The sequence below is a fragment of the Mobula hypostoma genome, chromosome 4 (assembly GCF_963921235.1).
Source record: "Mobula hypostoma chromosome 4, sMobHyp1.1, whole genome shotgun sequence".
NCBI lineage: Eukaryota > Metazoa > Chordata > Chondrichthyes > Myliobatiformes > Myliobatidae > Mobula > Mobula hypostoma.
Window position 1 is genome coordinate 122,539,440 of NC_086100.1, and position 16,810 is coordinate 122,556,249.

Genomic DNA, 16,810 nt, shown 5'->3' on the forward strand with positions numbered 1-16,810 from the left:
GCAGTTTGACAAAGTTTTAACAAACTTCAAGTTTTGACTTGGAGTACTGTATTCATTCTTGTCACTTCATTATAGCAAGGATGCGAAAGCTTTAGAGAAGGTGCAGAAGAGATTTATCATTTTCCTACCTGGATTAGAGACACGTCTTATGAGGAAAGGTGAAGCGAGCCAAGGCATTTCTCTTTTGTACAACGGAAAATGACAGGTGGACTTGATAGAGTTGTATAGAGCGTGGGCAGCCAGCATCCTTTCTCCCCCCAGGGTGGCAACGACCATTGACTAATACCAGAAGAGATCTACTTAAGGCATGTGGAGGAAAATTTGGGGAGATGTCAGAGTTAGGTTTTGTTTTTATACAGACTGGTGGGTACCTGGAATGCACTGCCAGTGGTGCTAGTACAAGGGATATTTAAAAGTCTCTCAGATAGGTGTAATCATGCAAGCAAAATGGAGGGTTACGTATGGCTTGTGTAGGAGGAAAGGTTAAGATTGATTGTGCAGTAGGTTTATAGTGGTTGGCACAACGTGGTGAACTGAAGGGCCCATGCCATGTTGTACTACTCTACTCTACTACTTTAGGATGTATGTTCTACATCCTAAAGTAAAGGTGATGGAAACATACAACATCTTTGTACTGCATCACTGATGCTGCAGTACACAGATGTATTCTACCTGTGCCTCCAACTAACTTACTGCAATGCAGTAATAAAATCTGCATATCTTAAAAGGAAAACTGTCCAGCTATGACGTGTCCATAAAAAAGCAGGGCAGATTCCCTCATAAGTGTATGTAGTTGCTGATGATTTGGCAATGTTCAATTTCTTAAACAACTCAGAAAATTATGCTATCAATGGTTGTGTGCAGCAAGACCCAAACAACATTTAAGCACGAGTTGATAAAAGGCAAGGAGCATTTGTACCAAACAACTGCCATGAATTGAACATCTCCAGCAAGAGAGAACCTAACTATTAACCCTCAAAGCTCAACAGCATTAACACTGTCAAATGCCCCACCATCAACATCCTGGTTTTCAGCATTGTGCAGGAAACCAGTTGACCAGTCACAGAAATACTGTCGGTAGAAGAACAGGTTATCCTAAAGGGAATGACTTACCTTTACCTCGTGATATAATGCATGTATCAGAGATGTTATAGAATACTGTCTACAAGCCTGGATAAGTGTAGCAATAGCATTCCAGAAGCTCAAAATTATCCAAGACAACACTAGCTTTTCAAATGGCACCCCAAGGACCATCCTAAATACCCACATTCGTCACCACTGCAGTGTGACTACAGTGTGTACCATCTACAAAGTTAACTACAGCTATTTCCCTAACTTATTCCAGTACCATGGCATAAACCTGTGGCTCATGCAACCAGGAATGGCAATACCTTCAAAAGCTCCTTGTCGTCATAAATATCAGAAATATAACACAACTCCTTTTTCGTTGCTGGATCCAAGTTCTAGAACTTCCTACCCAACACCAGTCTATTCACTTTCACCAGAAGATTAGCATCACCTTCACAAGAGCAATTAGGAGTGAACAATTAATGCTGGACTTAACAGTGATCTATAATTCCACTAAATAGATACATTAAAAACATACACATATAGGTGTTTCCTATGGGTTAGATAAGTGAAGATATTTTAAAGTAGAGTGAAAGAAGAGCAACCACTAATAGTTACACAACTGGCAGACTGAAATTAGTTGCTAGGTCTTTTCCCTCCCTTGCTGATATCATGCATTATTACTATAAACTTACTATAAAGACACAAATTAAGCCAGAAAAAATAAATGAATTATAATCATTTCTCTGGAATTGAACTCTTAAAATACGATTAAAGATCCAATGTCACACCTACCTCATTTCCACCAACTGCTTTGGTAAGGATTACAGCAGATGACACTGGAGGCGGCATACAACCAACAGTCTGCAAACTGGAACAGAAGCCCAAAACACAGTTAGAAGAGTAGTATTTTCCAAAGTATTTGCCTTGTATAAACTTCTTAGCCCATTTAAACAGGTGCAAATGAATTTCATATGCCTTCTACAAGCATTCAATTCCAATAGTAGATTATTTATCTATCAGTGGCATTGGTTAAGTATGTATCAAAAATAGTCAATGTTTTAAACCTGTACATAATACATTTAAATCAAAGGAAGATGTTTTATTATCTGCTAACATATTTACTGAATACCCCAATATGAATCTTGAAACTTTGGGAAGGAAGTTGAATTTCAAAATTTATGATCACATTTTACAATAGTCAGCAATAAAAAGACGTCCGGCAACTGATCGGTGCCCTGCTCCATCCTTGTACTAGCAATCACTTTTACAGTTAAAGATGTTTATGCTGAAGTTTGAAGCTTAAAGCATTTCTAAAATCTATACATAATGTAATTCTTTGATTTGAAAGTTTAAAAAATAGCAATCAGAAATTATAGAACCACTTCCAAACATGTATTTCTGTAATTCCTATTCATCTTCTCAAAATAAAAATCAAGATCCATTGAAGGATCTTCCCAAAGACACACATATTCTGCATTTTCTAGTAGCATTATTTACAATTTCTAAACTCAGCAACATTTTAATCAAAATTTCAAAAAGGCTCACCTTCATTTGATTACTATATTATTGAAAGTACATAAAAACTTAGGAATAATTGTCCTGGGACATCAATAGGGGCTAGCCAATGCATTTACACTTCTGGATAAAAGAGAACTTTCGTTGAAAGCCATGTTCTATTATACCAAAACATCTCTGAGATGCATGTTCTGAATGGTCTTGTTTTCATTCAGCCTTAGAAGGAGTTTCATGCTCCTGGCACAAACATAAACCTGGTTTGCCCATTACCAACCCTTCTATAGCTGTTACACAATGTATGAGTACCAGAAATCTTGGATGCTGGAAATAAAGAAATGTGGCATTGCTGAGACAAAAAACAAAAGACTAATTTTATTCTGTAGAAAAGAATTAGCATAAATATTGTGCCATTGCGTCCATCAAGATTTTATGGAATATTTTATTTCTTAGCAGTTTGATTGGGCTGAATTTTCTTAAGTCCAGGATTTTCTAGCAGCCTTTCAGACCTTCACTACCATTACATTAGGCAGGATTGACGGGATTAACAGTGCAGAGAAAACTATTTGTACCAGAATCTTTGGGAACTTCTACAGAATTGCATTGCATTTCTTTCTTTATACCAAGAATGATGCTCATTACACAGACGGAATCAATTTGTCTCTATGTACAGATCATCTCCAGCTTATGAACACCCAGCCTACAGACAGCCCATACATTTAAACAAACATTTGGGAGACCAGCAGCATGGGTTTGCTGACTACTGCCTGACTGCAGTCACCATCCGCAGCCTGGGAATTCGGTTCACTGTCACATTTCCTACTTGTGGACCGTTTGGTTACAATCAGTTTGCAGGAACTGAATACTCCTATAACTGAATAGATCTCCAGAGTTACAAGTTATCTCGAATTTCTAATGAAAATAATAGACTTTTGTGAAGTAATATGCAATATTTTGTGATAATTTATACAAGTTCAATAAAAATGCAACTCTTGTGCAGAAGTTAAACCTGAATAACTAATGTCAGAAATCTCCAAATGCTGGAGATACATGTATGCATAAAGTCAAATCTGTTTCAAATAATTAAGGTTAATACCCTGGGGGAAATAAGGTCAACATTTCTCAATAACTGCAACTGAAACAGCACTCTACTAAAGGGTCTGGAATGTTTGCTTTCCTTCAAGGAAAATAAGTTTATTGACTTCTAAGTAATTAGTTTAACACTCAAGATTAAACTGCCATGAACAGTTTCCCAGCATAATTAGAAAACATACGATAGTTCCTCTGCAATATTTTTCTCATTCATCTTTTTTTTTGAAGAACACAGGTTAGGAAACATTAGATGTTAATTTGCTGTGAAAATTTAATAATGTTGAAAACTTTAAGTAACAGTCACTTTATAACTCAAACCCACTGCATTGGACAATGTCATATTTAACAAATACTTCCTAAAACTTTTTTTTAAAATATCAAATATTGAAACATATTAAAATCATAATTAGAAGCAAAAGCCTTACCCTTTTAAAAGCCACGGGTTTATAGACGTCAGAGCTAATAACTTAAGATAAAACCAAATAGCCGTCGGGAAAAACACAAGCGTAAAGGCCTGTACAAACATATGAAGTTTGACATGCATCAGAGCATTGGTCAGCTCCTGAAACACGAGAAAGAGAGAAAAACAGTTTACCCAAGAGCACAATACTTCCGTGAATTTAAAATATTTATTTACTTTCCAAACAAACCTTACTGAAACTATAAACAGGATTTATTGAAAAAGCACCTCCATGATTTTCTCTTTTCCAGTTAGAATACTCAATACCCAAAATCTATTAGATCATAGGTATAAAATCTCAGAATACTATTAAAACTATGTCTGGATAGTATCACCAGTGATTTTTCCATACATTTGGTCTTCAGCCAAATATAATAATAAACAATGTCATTCTTGGCTCAGTGTCTGTGCTTTCATTTCCAAGTCAAATGTTCATGGACACCAGTTGCAGGCTAGTCTGAAGTTCTGACAAGTCGGTTCATGGCCTCCTCTTGGGCCAAGATGAGGACACCCAAGGGTGGCAGAGCAACACCTTGTATTCCATCAGTGTAGCCTCCAACCGAATGGCATGAATATTGATTTACCCTTTCCAGTTAAAAAATCTTCTCCCTATTCCCTACTTTGACCTTTCATCTCTTCTCACCTATTTATCACTCCCTTCAGAGTCCCCTCCTCCTTCCCCTCCTCCCATGGTCCACTCTTCTCTACTATCGGAGTCTTTCTTCTCCACTCCTCGACTTTTCCCACCCAGCTTCATCCATCATCTTCCAGCTAGCCTCTTTCCCCTCCCCCACCTTTTTATTCTAGCATCTTCCCCCCTTCTCAGTCCAGAAAAAGGGGCTGAGCCTGAAATGTCGACTGTTTATTCATCTCCATAGATGCTGCCTGACCTGCTGACATTCTCCAGCACTTTGTATGTATTGCTTTGAATTTCCAGCATCTGCAAACTTGCTCATGTTTATAGTCTGATGTTCCACTGCTGAAATACCATCATTTGTATAATGTTTTTAAAAGATGAATGTGAAGATCCAGAAAATGTCTTCAAAGTGAAAAATATACATATATGCAGGTTTAAGTTCATTTTCAACATTGCTAAAATAAACTGTTTTCACCTCATTGTTAATTCTGGGATCAAGCTGAGTACAGATTAGTGTTGAACGTCCACACAGCATACCTGTGTCTGCAGAACATTAATTCTGGCTGGTTTAGGTGTGGTGAGGTGAATTCTTCAGCATATTGCTGAGAAATACTAGCAAGGCAAGTTCTGTCATTGGATTCCATGCAAGTCCTTTGACAGATTTCTAACTACTTGTTTCTTCCCCTCCCTCCATCCGCACCCCCTCCCCCCCCCCGCCCCCGGCCATTTCCGATTGCACTGTTCACATGCAGCTAAGAAAATAGGGCACTTCTCAATTCCTTGTAATGATTTTTATGCTTGTTAAGATACAACAGAGAAGAAATACTCTTGTTTCTTGGAAGATGCTAGATTCCCAGAGAACTACAACTTGGGTTTCCAAACTAACATGGTAGAGCTAGAAGGTGGTATAACATAAAATCAAGTCTTTATTCAGTGTTTGTAATAATCATGTAAAATGAATAGGTGGTGTATCACCCAAAAAACAAACAGTTCTTTTCGAAGTGGGATCTTCTCACTTACAAGGTTATGATACAGATCTCCTGGGCACTGCTGCTAACATCAACTGATTATCTAAAAGTAACCAATTTTTCTTTACTTTTAACCAAAGTGACATTTAACCAAAGAATCTTCAAGGGGATAAATGAACAGAAATCAAGCCATTTGTTATTAGAAAAGAAACAAAAGTAACCCATAGCCACCTTTATGCATCTCTTAGCAGCTTGATTAGAGTCAAGTGTATAAAATTTAAAATATTACACACAGTGTATAAAATTATAAAAGCAATAAATGGGCAGGGGAGAAAACTAAGATAGCAGGTGTCTAATCACATCCAACAAAATAGGTTTTGAAATGTAATATCATTATAATGGATTTGGCTCAGAGTTCAAAGTAAATTTATTTCCAAAGTACGTAGATTTCACCATATACAACCCTGAGAAACATTTTCCTGTGGGCATCCTCAGCAAATCTAGAATAGCAGCCATAACAAGATCAGTAAAAAGATCAGCCAGAGTGCAGAAGACAACAAACTGTGCAAATGCAAATATAAATAAATAGCAATAAATAGTGAGATAACAAAATAAAAAGTCCTTAAAGTGAGATCACTGGTTGTGGGAATATCTCAGTGAATGAGCAAGTGAGTGTAGTTTGTTCAAGAGCTTGATGGTTGAGAGGTAGTAGCTGTTCTTGAACCTGGTGGAGTAAGTCCTAAGGCTCTTATATGTTCTTCCGGAGCATCACAAAAAACAATCAAGCATAATTATATAAGATGATTTAGTGGTGCTCACTAAGGTATAAAGATTGCCATACCAAAAGGACCCTTCTACTTCTCTCCAAATTGTTCCACAGAATCATTACATTCTAACCAAACCATTACATGGATGCTCAATTTAATTTTCATCCAAAAGACAGAACTCTAAATGAGGATTGATATTTAAGCCATGGCTTCCTGACTGAAACATTCACATATGCTCAAAGAACTGCAACTCAGCAGAAAATCATTAGAAATCTTTTGAAATAGGCTTCATATTTTTTAAAAAATCCTACAATTTGTTCCCAATATTTCAAGGCAGTAAACTGGATATTAAAATGAATTTAATAAAACTGCACATGTATACAAAACTAGAAAATGCTGCCAACAAGTCATGCAGCACTTCTGCAGCAAGAGAGGAACGTGGAAAAAAACTCCCATTGGAACTGAAAAATGTAATTTATCACATCTTTAACATGAAACTCAAACAACAGGAATTCTGCAAATGCTGGAAATTCAAGCAACATACATCAAAGTTGCTGGTGAACGCAGCAGGCCAAGCAGCATCTATAGGAAGAGGCGCACCTCTTCCTATAGATGCTGCTTGGCCTGCTGCGTTCACCAGCAACTTTGATGTATGTTGCTTTAACATGAAACTGCTGAGTTTTGTCAGGAGTTTCTAGCATTCAGCTTTTTGATATATACACATTCTAATATTCTAAATTTAGCTCTAATTACATTTTGGCTTGCACATGACATACTTCATTGACAAAGAAACACAGGCCTACACATAGTAGTTGGAAATTTGTTGGCAATATTTTGTTTGTTTGCCAATATTTTACAAAGCCATGCTTTGATTGCATTAAGTCTGAATCATGAAAACTTACCTCAGTCTTTAATGAAAGCCCACTGTTAAAAAATATAGTAGAAACGGCAATATAAGTTATCGTAATTTCTGGTTTCAATGGCCCTATTAAAAAGTAAAATACAAAATCAAAACTTGATTAGAAAAGAGATAACTTTTTAAGTGTTGAAGTTCAGAACACAAAATATTTAAGTCAAATACCAAAATGAAACATCAGGTATCTTCAAATGTAAAAAAAGTAAAAAATACTTAATATTATTTTCTATTTGTTCAGTTTATTGCTTAATATTACATTATCGGCTGTGTAGTCTACACTGAGCTGAAGTCGACTAAACTTGGGAATGCTTTAATTTGTTCATCAAATCTATATTTCCTCCAGTTAAAAATTTAAATGACCCACCCTTAATAATTCTTAAAGTTCCAGAAGGTAATTTGTATTGGCTAAGATACAGAAATTATTTTGTAATAGTGCAATGATTTTTTTGTAAAAACATTCAACTGAGCTGGTTAGGCCACAGTTTAACATCTTATCAAAAGGCTGTACTTGTTTAATATCATTTGTAAGCAACAGATATTAAAGATGCTCTATAGTACACTCAAAATTCTAAGGAGTAATATTAGAAGATTAGGAGATTATTAGGGATGGTTGGTTTGCTGATTACTATACTTCTACTCTGATCAACATACAAGGTCACCCACATATTTAATGTAATTCACCCAAGAGAAAGTATGTAAAAATACATCCAGCATAGAAATCAGCAGCACAAAGTAATTCCCCAATAAGAAAAAAGACATTATAATAATAGATCAACTTTATAACTTAAATTATGAGATCAATACACTTGCAAATAAAATCAATTTTCAATGCAATATTTGGAATGTCACTATACACAATAACCACTATGAATAATATGACATTTTAAGTAAAACAAAAGAAGTTTCAGTCAGAATGTCACTATACACAATAACCACTATGAATAATATGACATTTTAAGTAAAACAAAAGAAGTTTCAGTCACTATTTATTCAGGTTTAGCTCACTTTAAGCAGACATTCTTGCTGCTTCACTGTATTACCACAAAAACATTAGTGACATTCTCCAAGTTGGATGATTGCATGTTGCATCACAAAACTTTTAAGCTGACATTGTAACAATACTGAGGGAGAGCTGCAATCTTTTTGCATTTAAACCAAGACTTCTTTTAGAGCCTACCACCATTTCAAAGAACAAAGAAGCTAGCCCAGTGTCTCAAAAAAATCCCCCAATTAACATCATAAAAAAGTTATTGCAATTGGGTTGGCTGTAAGTTTGCTTTGGGCAAATTGGCTGACACGTTAGCTAAATTTTGAAGTACTTAATTGACAAAGTGGTTTGGTGTGTCCAAAGAAAAGTGCTATACAACTTATTGTACCAATGGGAATGACTTTGCAAATATTCACACTAGCTGTAAAGTTAATCTTCATTCTTTGTAAAGCAATAAAATATAAATACCACCAAAATATCACCATGAACAAAGAGTGGCATTTCTCTTTCCCATTCCTCACTCTGATTAACTTCTCACACCTTCTCTTCTCTGCACCTGCCCATCATCTCTCTCTGGTTACCCCCTCCTTCCCTTCCGTCCCCTGTCCTCTCTTATTAGATCCCTTCTTCTACCACCTATCCTTCCCCAGTTTCTTACTTCTACCTCTTTCCCCACCTGGTCTCACCCATCACCTACTAGCTTGTACTCCTTCCCCTCCCATCTCCTTATTCTGAATTCTGCCGCTTTGCCTCTCCAGTGCTGAAGCAGGTTCCGGCTTGCAACGTCGACTGTTTATTCCCCTCCATAGATAGTGTATGACTTGCTGAGTTCCTCCAGCATTGTGTGTGTGTATTATTGCTCAAGGTTTCTAGCATCTGCAGAATCTTTCGTGTTTATAATGGATAAGCACTTTGTGAGTAGATATATATTTGTGTTTTAAAGCACCGAGGTATCATTACATTCACAAACAAATGAGTTTGAAACGTGTCATCCGCAAGGTTGGTAATGTGCACAAGGAGGCAAAACCTGCAACACTCCCAGTCTTAATGGGAATTAGAAGTGGTACAGGCTTGGACGCGCAATCAAGTTGCTCCCTGAATGATTCCCATACAAACGGGCCTGTTCATGTTCCGCCGGTGTACAGCTCAGCCACCAGGTTTCTCTCCTGCCTTACACACCCGACCACTGAGGCTTACCTCCATGCATCCCCACGGAAGGCTGTAGTTTCGCAAAGGTGATCACCAGCACGATGCCCAGCAGGAACCACTGCCGCCTCACACGCTCCAGCAGCCCCATGACGGGGAAGAGAACAGAGCCGGTCTGGCCCCGCGACGTCTGCACGTCTCACTGCGCCGCAACAACCACCCAATTCCGCTTCCACCGCCGGACACAAGCGGCACGTCAGGAGGCGGAACCGAGGAGGAGCAACACCGGGGCGGAGGCAAGCATCTTTTTAAAGGATAGCTGGCACCAATAGCCCGACAATAAGGGCGCGCTGCGAGCCATGGGCCTGCTGCGATCGTCCACCGTGGATCCCGCTCCCGCCGACAGGACGCCGGCGACTCGCGAGGCCGTAGGACAGCGATGTGCAAGTTCAGTACCAGCTGATTATAATCCTGCTTTTCGGGAGTCTGCAATTATATAACGCATGCTTAAAACACACCAAACGGTGCAATATACATACCTGTCGTGTGTGGGCGCCAGGCATCGCGTTGCACGTCTAAATTTTGACGTAAATCCAAAACAGATCTTATTGTTCTATTTCAACAAATGTTGAGTTAGTTATTATTGGGATTATTTAAAACGTGTTCTAAAATGTTTTAGTAATGTATATTAAAATATTATTCAGTTCTTAAAAACTACTGACGGCATGAAGAGGGGAATGAATGAATATTCAGTCAGAGGCTGGCTTCGCCACCAACATGCAGAGAAGGTCTCCACCGTCATCTACAAATTACAAGCGTGAAATTATGCCTTTGGCAATATTTATGCCTCGTGTCGCGGAAGAAGCTGCAGCCTAATTTTGGCATTTTTGCTAATATATAGGACGAATAGTTTAGGAAAGGACACTGAACAATGTTGTGGAGACGTGAACTGAGGCAAATAGTGGAAATGTACAGTATTTTGCATTTCGTAGTGTAATGCTCTGAGTGAAAGTATTTGATGCCGAGGTGAGATTGCAAAATTAACTCGCATTTCTAATTTACAATTCTATTCACCTTGTGCATCATTCTAATTTAAAATAAGTGAGGAGAAAAATTTGATGCCATGTTGTTCTATGATCTCTGTTTTGAATTGACTTTTTAACTGCATAAGAATGGTTCAAATAACATCCAATATTCAACGCTGTAGGATCCTTTCATTTATTGGAAAATATTATTTGTCTCTGCATGAAGCAGGTTCAGAGAAACGATGTGGTATAATTAGAGAATTTAGGAAATCCGTCACTATGTAGAAGATTAAAAATACTGGAGAATTCCGAGTGATGTAGGGATTTAAAGAGAGGTGCAAAATGTACTTAAAGTAAGATTGCATAAATTACAAGTTGGGTAAACAAACAAATCCACAGGGGGAAAAAGGTCTGGCATTTTTCCTTAGGATAATACATGTTTGGATCTCACTTTCCCAGTTAGCACTTGGTTAGTAAATGCTAAGGGAGGAAGTGGATTTTTATCATTATCTTTAAGATTGGAAGATTATAAGGACCAACTGTTTGGAAAATTAGGTTCACCTTGGTAGAAAATCATGGTAGTGTTATCTGGAAAATGTAAAAGGTTGATCGTTACTCCCAGTAACTGACAAAGTGGTGCTTATTATCTGTCTTAGTTTGTTGTGAGAAGGCCTTGAGAACTCAATTATAAAACAAGCGATTGGGTAGAAGATTAAATTTCAAGTATAGATGCACTAAAGCCAGACCAGACCAAGGTGATCAAATTAGCTGTTTACAACTAAATAGCCAATTTTAAAATGTTTTGAATTGCTTACTCACAAGAATGTGGCTTGTTGGACCAGAAGGGTTGTTACCATGCTGTATCACTTAAAAAGAATTATACACCAGAAGAACGGGCCATTGGAACCAACTCATCCATGCCAACCAGTAGTACCTTCCATATTAACCCTATCACCCAACACTTCGTCCATAGTCCTCTATGTTTAAGTGATTCAAATGCTCCTTTAGACACTTAAATACTATCACAACCCAGCTTTAAGCACTCTCTCAGTCAATGAAATTAAGGCACTTAACACTCTGGGTAAGGAAGGTTCCCCCCTTATCCCCACTGTACCATTTCTCCTTACCCTAAATCTTTGTCCTCTAGTTTTATCTACATCTGATATGGGGAAAAGTTTCCTGCAGTCTACCCTATCTATATTGCTCATAGTTTTATATACTTCAATCACATCCCTTAACCTCCTCCATACCAGTGCAATCAGATCTGCCTTCTCAAGCCTCAGTGTACAACAAAATGGTTCCATCACTGGCAACATTCAGGTGAATTTCCTTTGCAACTTCTCCAGTTCTACTACCTCTTAGACCTTGGTGACTAGGGCTGCACATGGTACTCCAGATGAGGTCAAAAAAGATTTTACCAAGTTTGAGCATGATCTCCCTAATTCTTTATTTGATGCTCCAACCTACAATAGCCAGTAGCCTATATGCCTTCCTAATCAAGTTCCTACCTGCATTGCCATCTTTGTGACTTGTATTTTATTGCAGGACAGTCCTGAAGAAGGGTCTTGGCCCAAAACATTGACTGTTTTTTCATTTCCATAGATGCTGCCTGATCTGCTGAGTTCCTCCAGTATTTTGGGTGTGTTGCTTTGGATTTCCAGCATCTGCAGGCTTTCTCGTGTTTATGTATTTTACTTATTTTGAAATTGTGTTTAGAGATTACAAGTTTGAGGAACAATATTTCCTAAGACCCTACCATTTATGGTTTATGTTCCAGCAGTTTATGACCTACCCTTACTAGTGCTCCTAAAATGCAACACCTTACATCTGTCTGAATTAAACTCCATCTCCAGCATTTTTCACCATTCCTTGTGACCTTCCCCTCGGAGGTGGAAAGTTTTGTCCTCAGTAAGGGCCTTACCTTTTCCCCCTTCACCCACACCTCAGTGAGTTCTGCGTCCGCCACAACACCAAGCTCTGCCTGCGTCACCTCCGTCTGAGCCCACTTGTTTGGCAAGAATACTCCACCTTGCACCGATGACCCCTTCTCCGGTCTCCGGTCCTCCTCCTCTTCTTGGACGCACCACTCTGGTTTTCTGCCTGCTCTGAATCTTTTCATCTCTAATTGCCAAAGAGGCATCAAATTGGCTTGTCTTCAGCACTCCTCCCTCCTCCTCGAACTTCACACCCTCTGAATGCACTGCCCTCCCCTCTCTCCACACCAATCCCAACCTTACCACCAAACCAGCAGACGAAAGAGATGCCGTTGCAGTCTGGCAGACTGACCGTTCCTTTGCTGAGACCAGGCGGCAACCCACAGACCCTTCCTCTTACTTACCCTACTGCGGACCGTCACAAAACTGTCTCCGTAATAGAGGGTTGAAAAAAAAATTAGATATAATAGGGCTTACTAAAATGAATTGAATCAACCCAAAAAATTTTCAAAATTGAAACCATATTCGAAGAGTATATTTAACTATTGGGTTATTCATTTGTTTATTCAATTTTGAAAGAGCAAAAGGAAGCGAGGTCCCTAGAATAGAACCCAATGAAAACCCTTGTACAGATTTACATTCAAGATTTACACAATGTGGACTAGAAATTGTATCCAAGTTCCATGTCCAAAATTTGAAATATCGAATATTAATTGCCCAATAGTGAAATCTAAAGTTGGGCAATGCCAAACTACCCTCCTTTTTGGGCTTCTGTAAGTATCTTTTACCTAATCTAGGAATTTTATTCTGCCATATATATGAGGAAATTTTAGAGTTAACATTATCAAAAAAGGATTTTGGAATAAAAATTGGTAACGCTTGAAATAAATATAAAAATTTAGGTAAGATAATCATCTTGACAGCATTTATCCGGCAATTAATGACAAAGACATCGGTGACCATTTAGTAAGCAAGCATTTAATCTGATCCATTAAAGGTAAAAAAAAATTAGCCTTAAATAAATCCTTGTGCTTTCTAGTAATTTTGACCCCTAAATAAGTAAAGTAATCAGTAACCAATCTTCATATTATTAGCCCTATTATATATAAATTTTTTTACAACCCTTTACTACGGACCAAGCCTATTTGGTCTGGAAAGCCAAAGGTATACGATTTTGTGATCTATTTTTAGATAATTGTTTCATGTCTTTTGAACAATTATCTAATAAATATAATTTACCTCGATCCCACTTCTTTAGATATTTACAGATTAGAAACTTTTTAAATACTGTTCTTACTACCTTTCTGAATCTATATCCAATGTATATTATGGAAAAATTTTAGATTTAAATCCCTCTCAAAAAGGTTCAATAGCAATAATTTATAATATTATGAAAATTAATCCAGATGTATCTAATAAAATTAAAAATGATTGGGAAAGGGAACTTAACCTCACGTTACCTACAGAGAAATGGGGAAAAAAATTTCAATTAGTTAATTCTTCCTCTCTATGTGCTAAACATGTGTTGATACAGTTTAAAGTAGTACACAGTGCTCATATGTCTAAGGATAAATTAGCTCGTTATTATTCTCATATAAATCCTATATGTGACAGATGTCATTCTGAGCTAGCTTCCTTAACTCATATGTTGTGGTCATGTCCTTTGTTGAAGAAGTATTGGAAAGATATCTTTGATAGATATTATTTCAACTGTTTTGGATATTGATTTACAACCTCACCCTATTACTGCAATTTTTGGTTTACCAGTGAAAGAACAAACTCATTTGACCTCTTCATCTTGTCGGATGATTGCATTTGTTACATTAATGGCTAGAAGATCCATACTACTAAATTGGAAAGAGATTAATCCTCCTACTACATTTCAATGGTTCTCTCAAACTATGTCATTTTTAAATTAAAAAAAAATTAGAAATGTCATTTATGATCCTTCTATTAAATTCAAAGAGACTTGGAGGCCATTTATTCAATACTTTCATATGATGTAGTTTGACCCTCTCCAAATCTATTCTGCTACTTTTAAATATATGGAGAGAGGAGCGGAGTTAATGGCACCATTGGTTTTATCTGATGTAACATAATAGCCCATTTCTTTTTTTTCTTTTTTTTTAGGTTAGTTGATTAGTTTGATTTAGATTAGGGTTTTTTTTCCTTATTGGGGCATATTTTTTTTGCTTTTTTCTTTTTCCAGGGTATTTTTGTATTTTTTTCTATATACTACTATATTTGTACTCTGTAGGATTTTGGGAGGTTAATATCTGTGTATTAACTGTGTTTCTATCCATGTATACTAGTTACTAACAATGTAAGCCCTGTAGCTTTGTATCAATTTTTTGTAATGTTTGAGATTTTGATATTAATAAAAAGATTGAAAAAGAAAATTGTGTCGGACACCATCACTGACCTCATCAATTCTGGAGAATTCCATCCACTGCCACCAAACTCATAGTTCCCTTATCTGCACTGCTCATTTCTACCTCCTACCCAAGATCCACAAACCTGACTATCTGGGCAGGCCCATTGCCTCTACCTGCTTCTATCCCAATAAACTTGTGTCTTCATACCTCGACTCCATTCTAACCCTTTTGGTTCAATCCCTTTCTACCTACATCCACAATACTTTGCATCCTGTTGATCTTGACAAGTTTCAATTCCCTGGCTCTTATTGCCTCATTTTCACCATGGATGTTCAGTCCCTATACACTTCTATCCCCTGTCAATGTGGCCTTAAAGCTCTCCAATTTTCATTTCTTTATTTATTGAAATACAATAGGTTTCGAGACTTTGAGCCACGCCGCCCAGCAATCCCCTGATTTAATTGTATCCTAATCACTGGACAATTTACAATGACCAATTAACCTACTAACTGGTACCTTTCTTTTGGATTGTGGAGTGCTCCTTTCTCAACAAACGACCTAACCAGCTCCCCTCCACACCATCCTTCTCTGTCTGGCAATACCCTCAACAATTTCTCCTTCCTCCAGGCTCAAGAGCAGCCACATGGACCCCAGCTATGCCTGCCTTTTTGTTGGCTACATAGAGCAGTTCATATTCCAGGCCTTCCCTTGTAATGCCACCAACTCAAGTACCCACATTGAGCCCATCAATTTTTGCCTCCAACTTCCACCCTGCTCTTAAGTTCACTTGGTCTATTTCTGACACCTCTTGTCCCTTTCTCAATCTCTCTGTCTCCATCTTTGGAGACAAACTGTCTACTGACATCTTTTATAAACCTACAGATCACCACTGCTATCTTGACTATACTTCTTCCCACCCTGTCTCTTGCAAAAATGCTGTTCCCTTTTCTCAGTCCTTTGTCTCCACCACATTTGTTTCCAGGATGATGTTTACTTTCCAGGACATCGGAGATGTCCTCCTCCTTCAAAGAACTGTGTTTCCCTTCCTACATCATTGATGCTGCCCTCACCCACATCCTCCATTTCCCAGATATCCCCATTCATCCCATCTTCCTGCCACCTTAATGGGGATAGAGTTCCTCTTGTCCTCACCTACCACCCCAATCAGCCTCTGCATCCATCATATCAATCCCTGCAATTTCTGCCATCTTAAAAAGGATCCTACCACCAAATGCATCTTTACCTCCTCCCCCCACCCCCACTCTCTGCTTTCTGCAGGGATCACTCCCTCTATGATTTCCTTGTCTATTCATCCCTCCCCACTAATCTCCCTGCTGGCACATATCCCTGCAAATGACAGAAACGCTACATTTGCCCTTTCATCTCTTCTATTACCTCCATTCAGGGCTCCAGTCCTTCCAGGTGAGGCAACACGTCACCTGCAAATCTGTTGGGGCCATCCATTGTATCTGGTACTTCCGATGCCGCCTCCTCTATATTGATGAGACTGGACATAAATTGAGGGACTTCTTTGTTAAGTACCTTCATTCCATCCACCAAAAGCAGAAATTCCCAATGGTCTACCATTTTAATTACTATGTCCATTCCCATTCTGATGTGTAGGTCTATGGCCTCCAATTTTATCATGATGTGGCCACTCTCAGGGTGGAGTAGCCTCCAACCTGGTGGCATAAACATTGATTTCTCCTTCCAGTATTTTTTTATCCCTCCCCCTTCCCTTTTCTTCTCTTCCTCATTCTGGCCTCTTACCTCTTCTCCTCAACTGCCTATCACCTCCCCCGGTGCCCCTCCTCCTTCCCTTTCTTCCATGGTCCCCTCCCCTCTCCCATCAGATTCCTTCTTCTCCAGTTCTTTACCTCTCCTACTCACCGGACTTCACCTGTCACCTTCTAGCTAGT

The 16,810-nt window shown here is 38.2% G+C and overlaps 1 protein-coding gene across 2 annotated transcripts in view; it reads right to left on the reverse strand.

Annotated features, from left to right (window-relative positions):
* Positions 1-9,999, reverse strand: part of slc10a7 (solute carrier family 10 member 7) — a 225,734-nt gene extending 215,735 nt beyond the window's left edge. The window contains exons 1-4 of one of the 2 annotated variants that reach the window (XM_063045038.1): positions 9,609-9,999; positions 7,410-7,492; positions 4,101-4,237; positions 1,864-1,939 (exon numbers count right to left, since the gene is read on the reverse strand). In XM_063045038.1, coding sequence (XP_062901108.1) covers positions 1,864-1,939; positions 4,101-4,237; positions 7,410-7,492; positions 9,609-9,708 — 396 coding nt within the window. In that variant the 5' untranslated portion in view covers positions 9,709-9,999. Of the gene's footprint in view, positions 1-1,863; positions 1,940-4,100; positions 4,238-7,409; positions 7,493-9,608 lie in introns of those variants that run through there. The other variant, XM_063045039.1, reaches the window with a different exon arrangement.
* Positions 10,000-16,810: the final 6,811 nt, after the last annotated feature.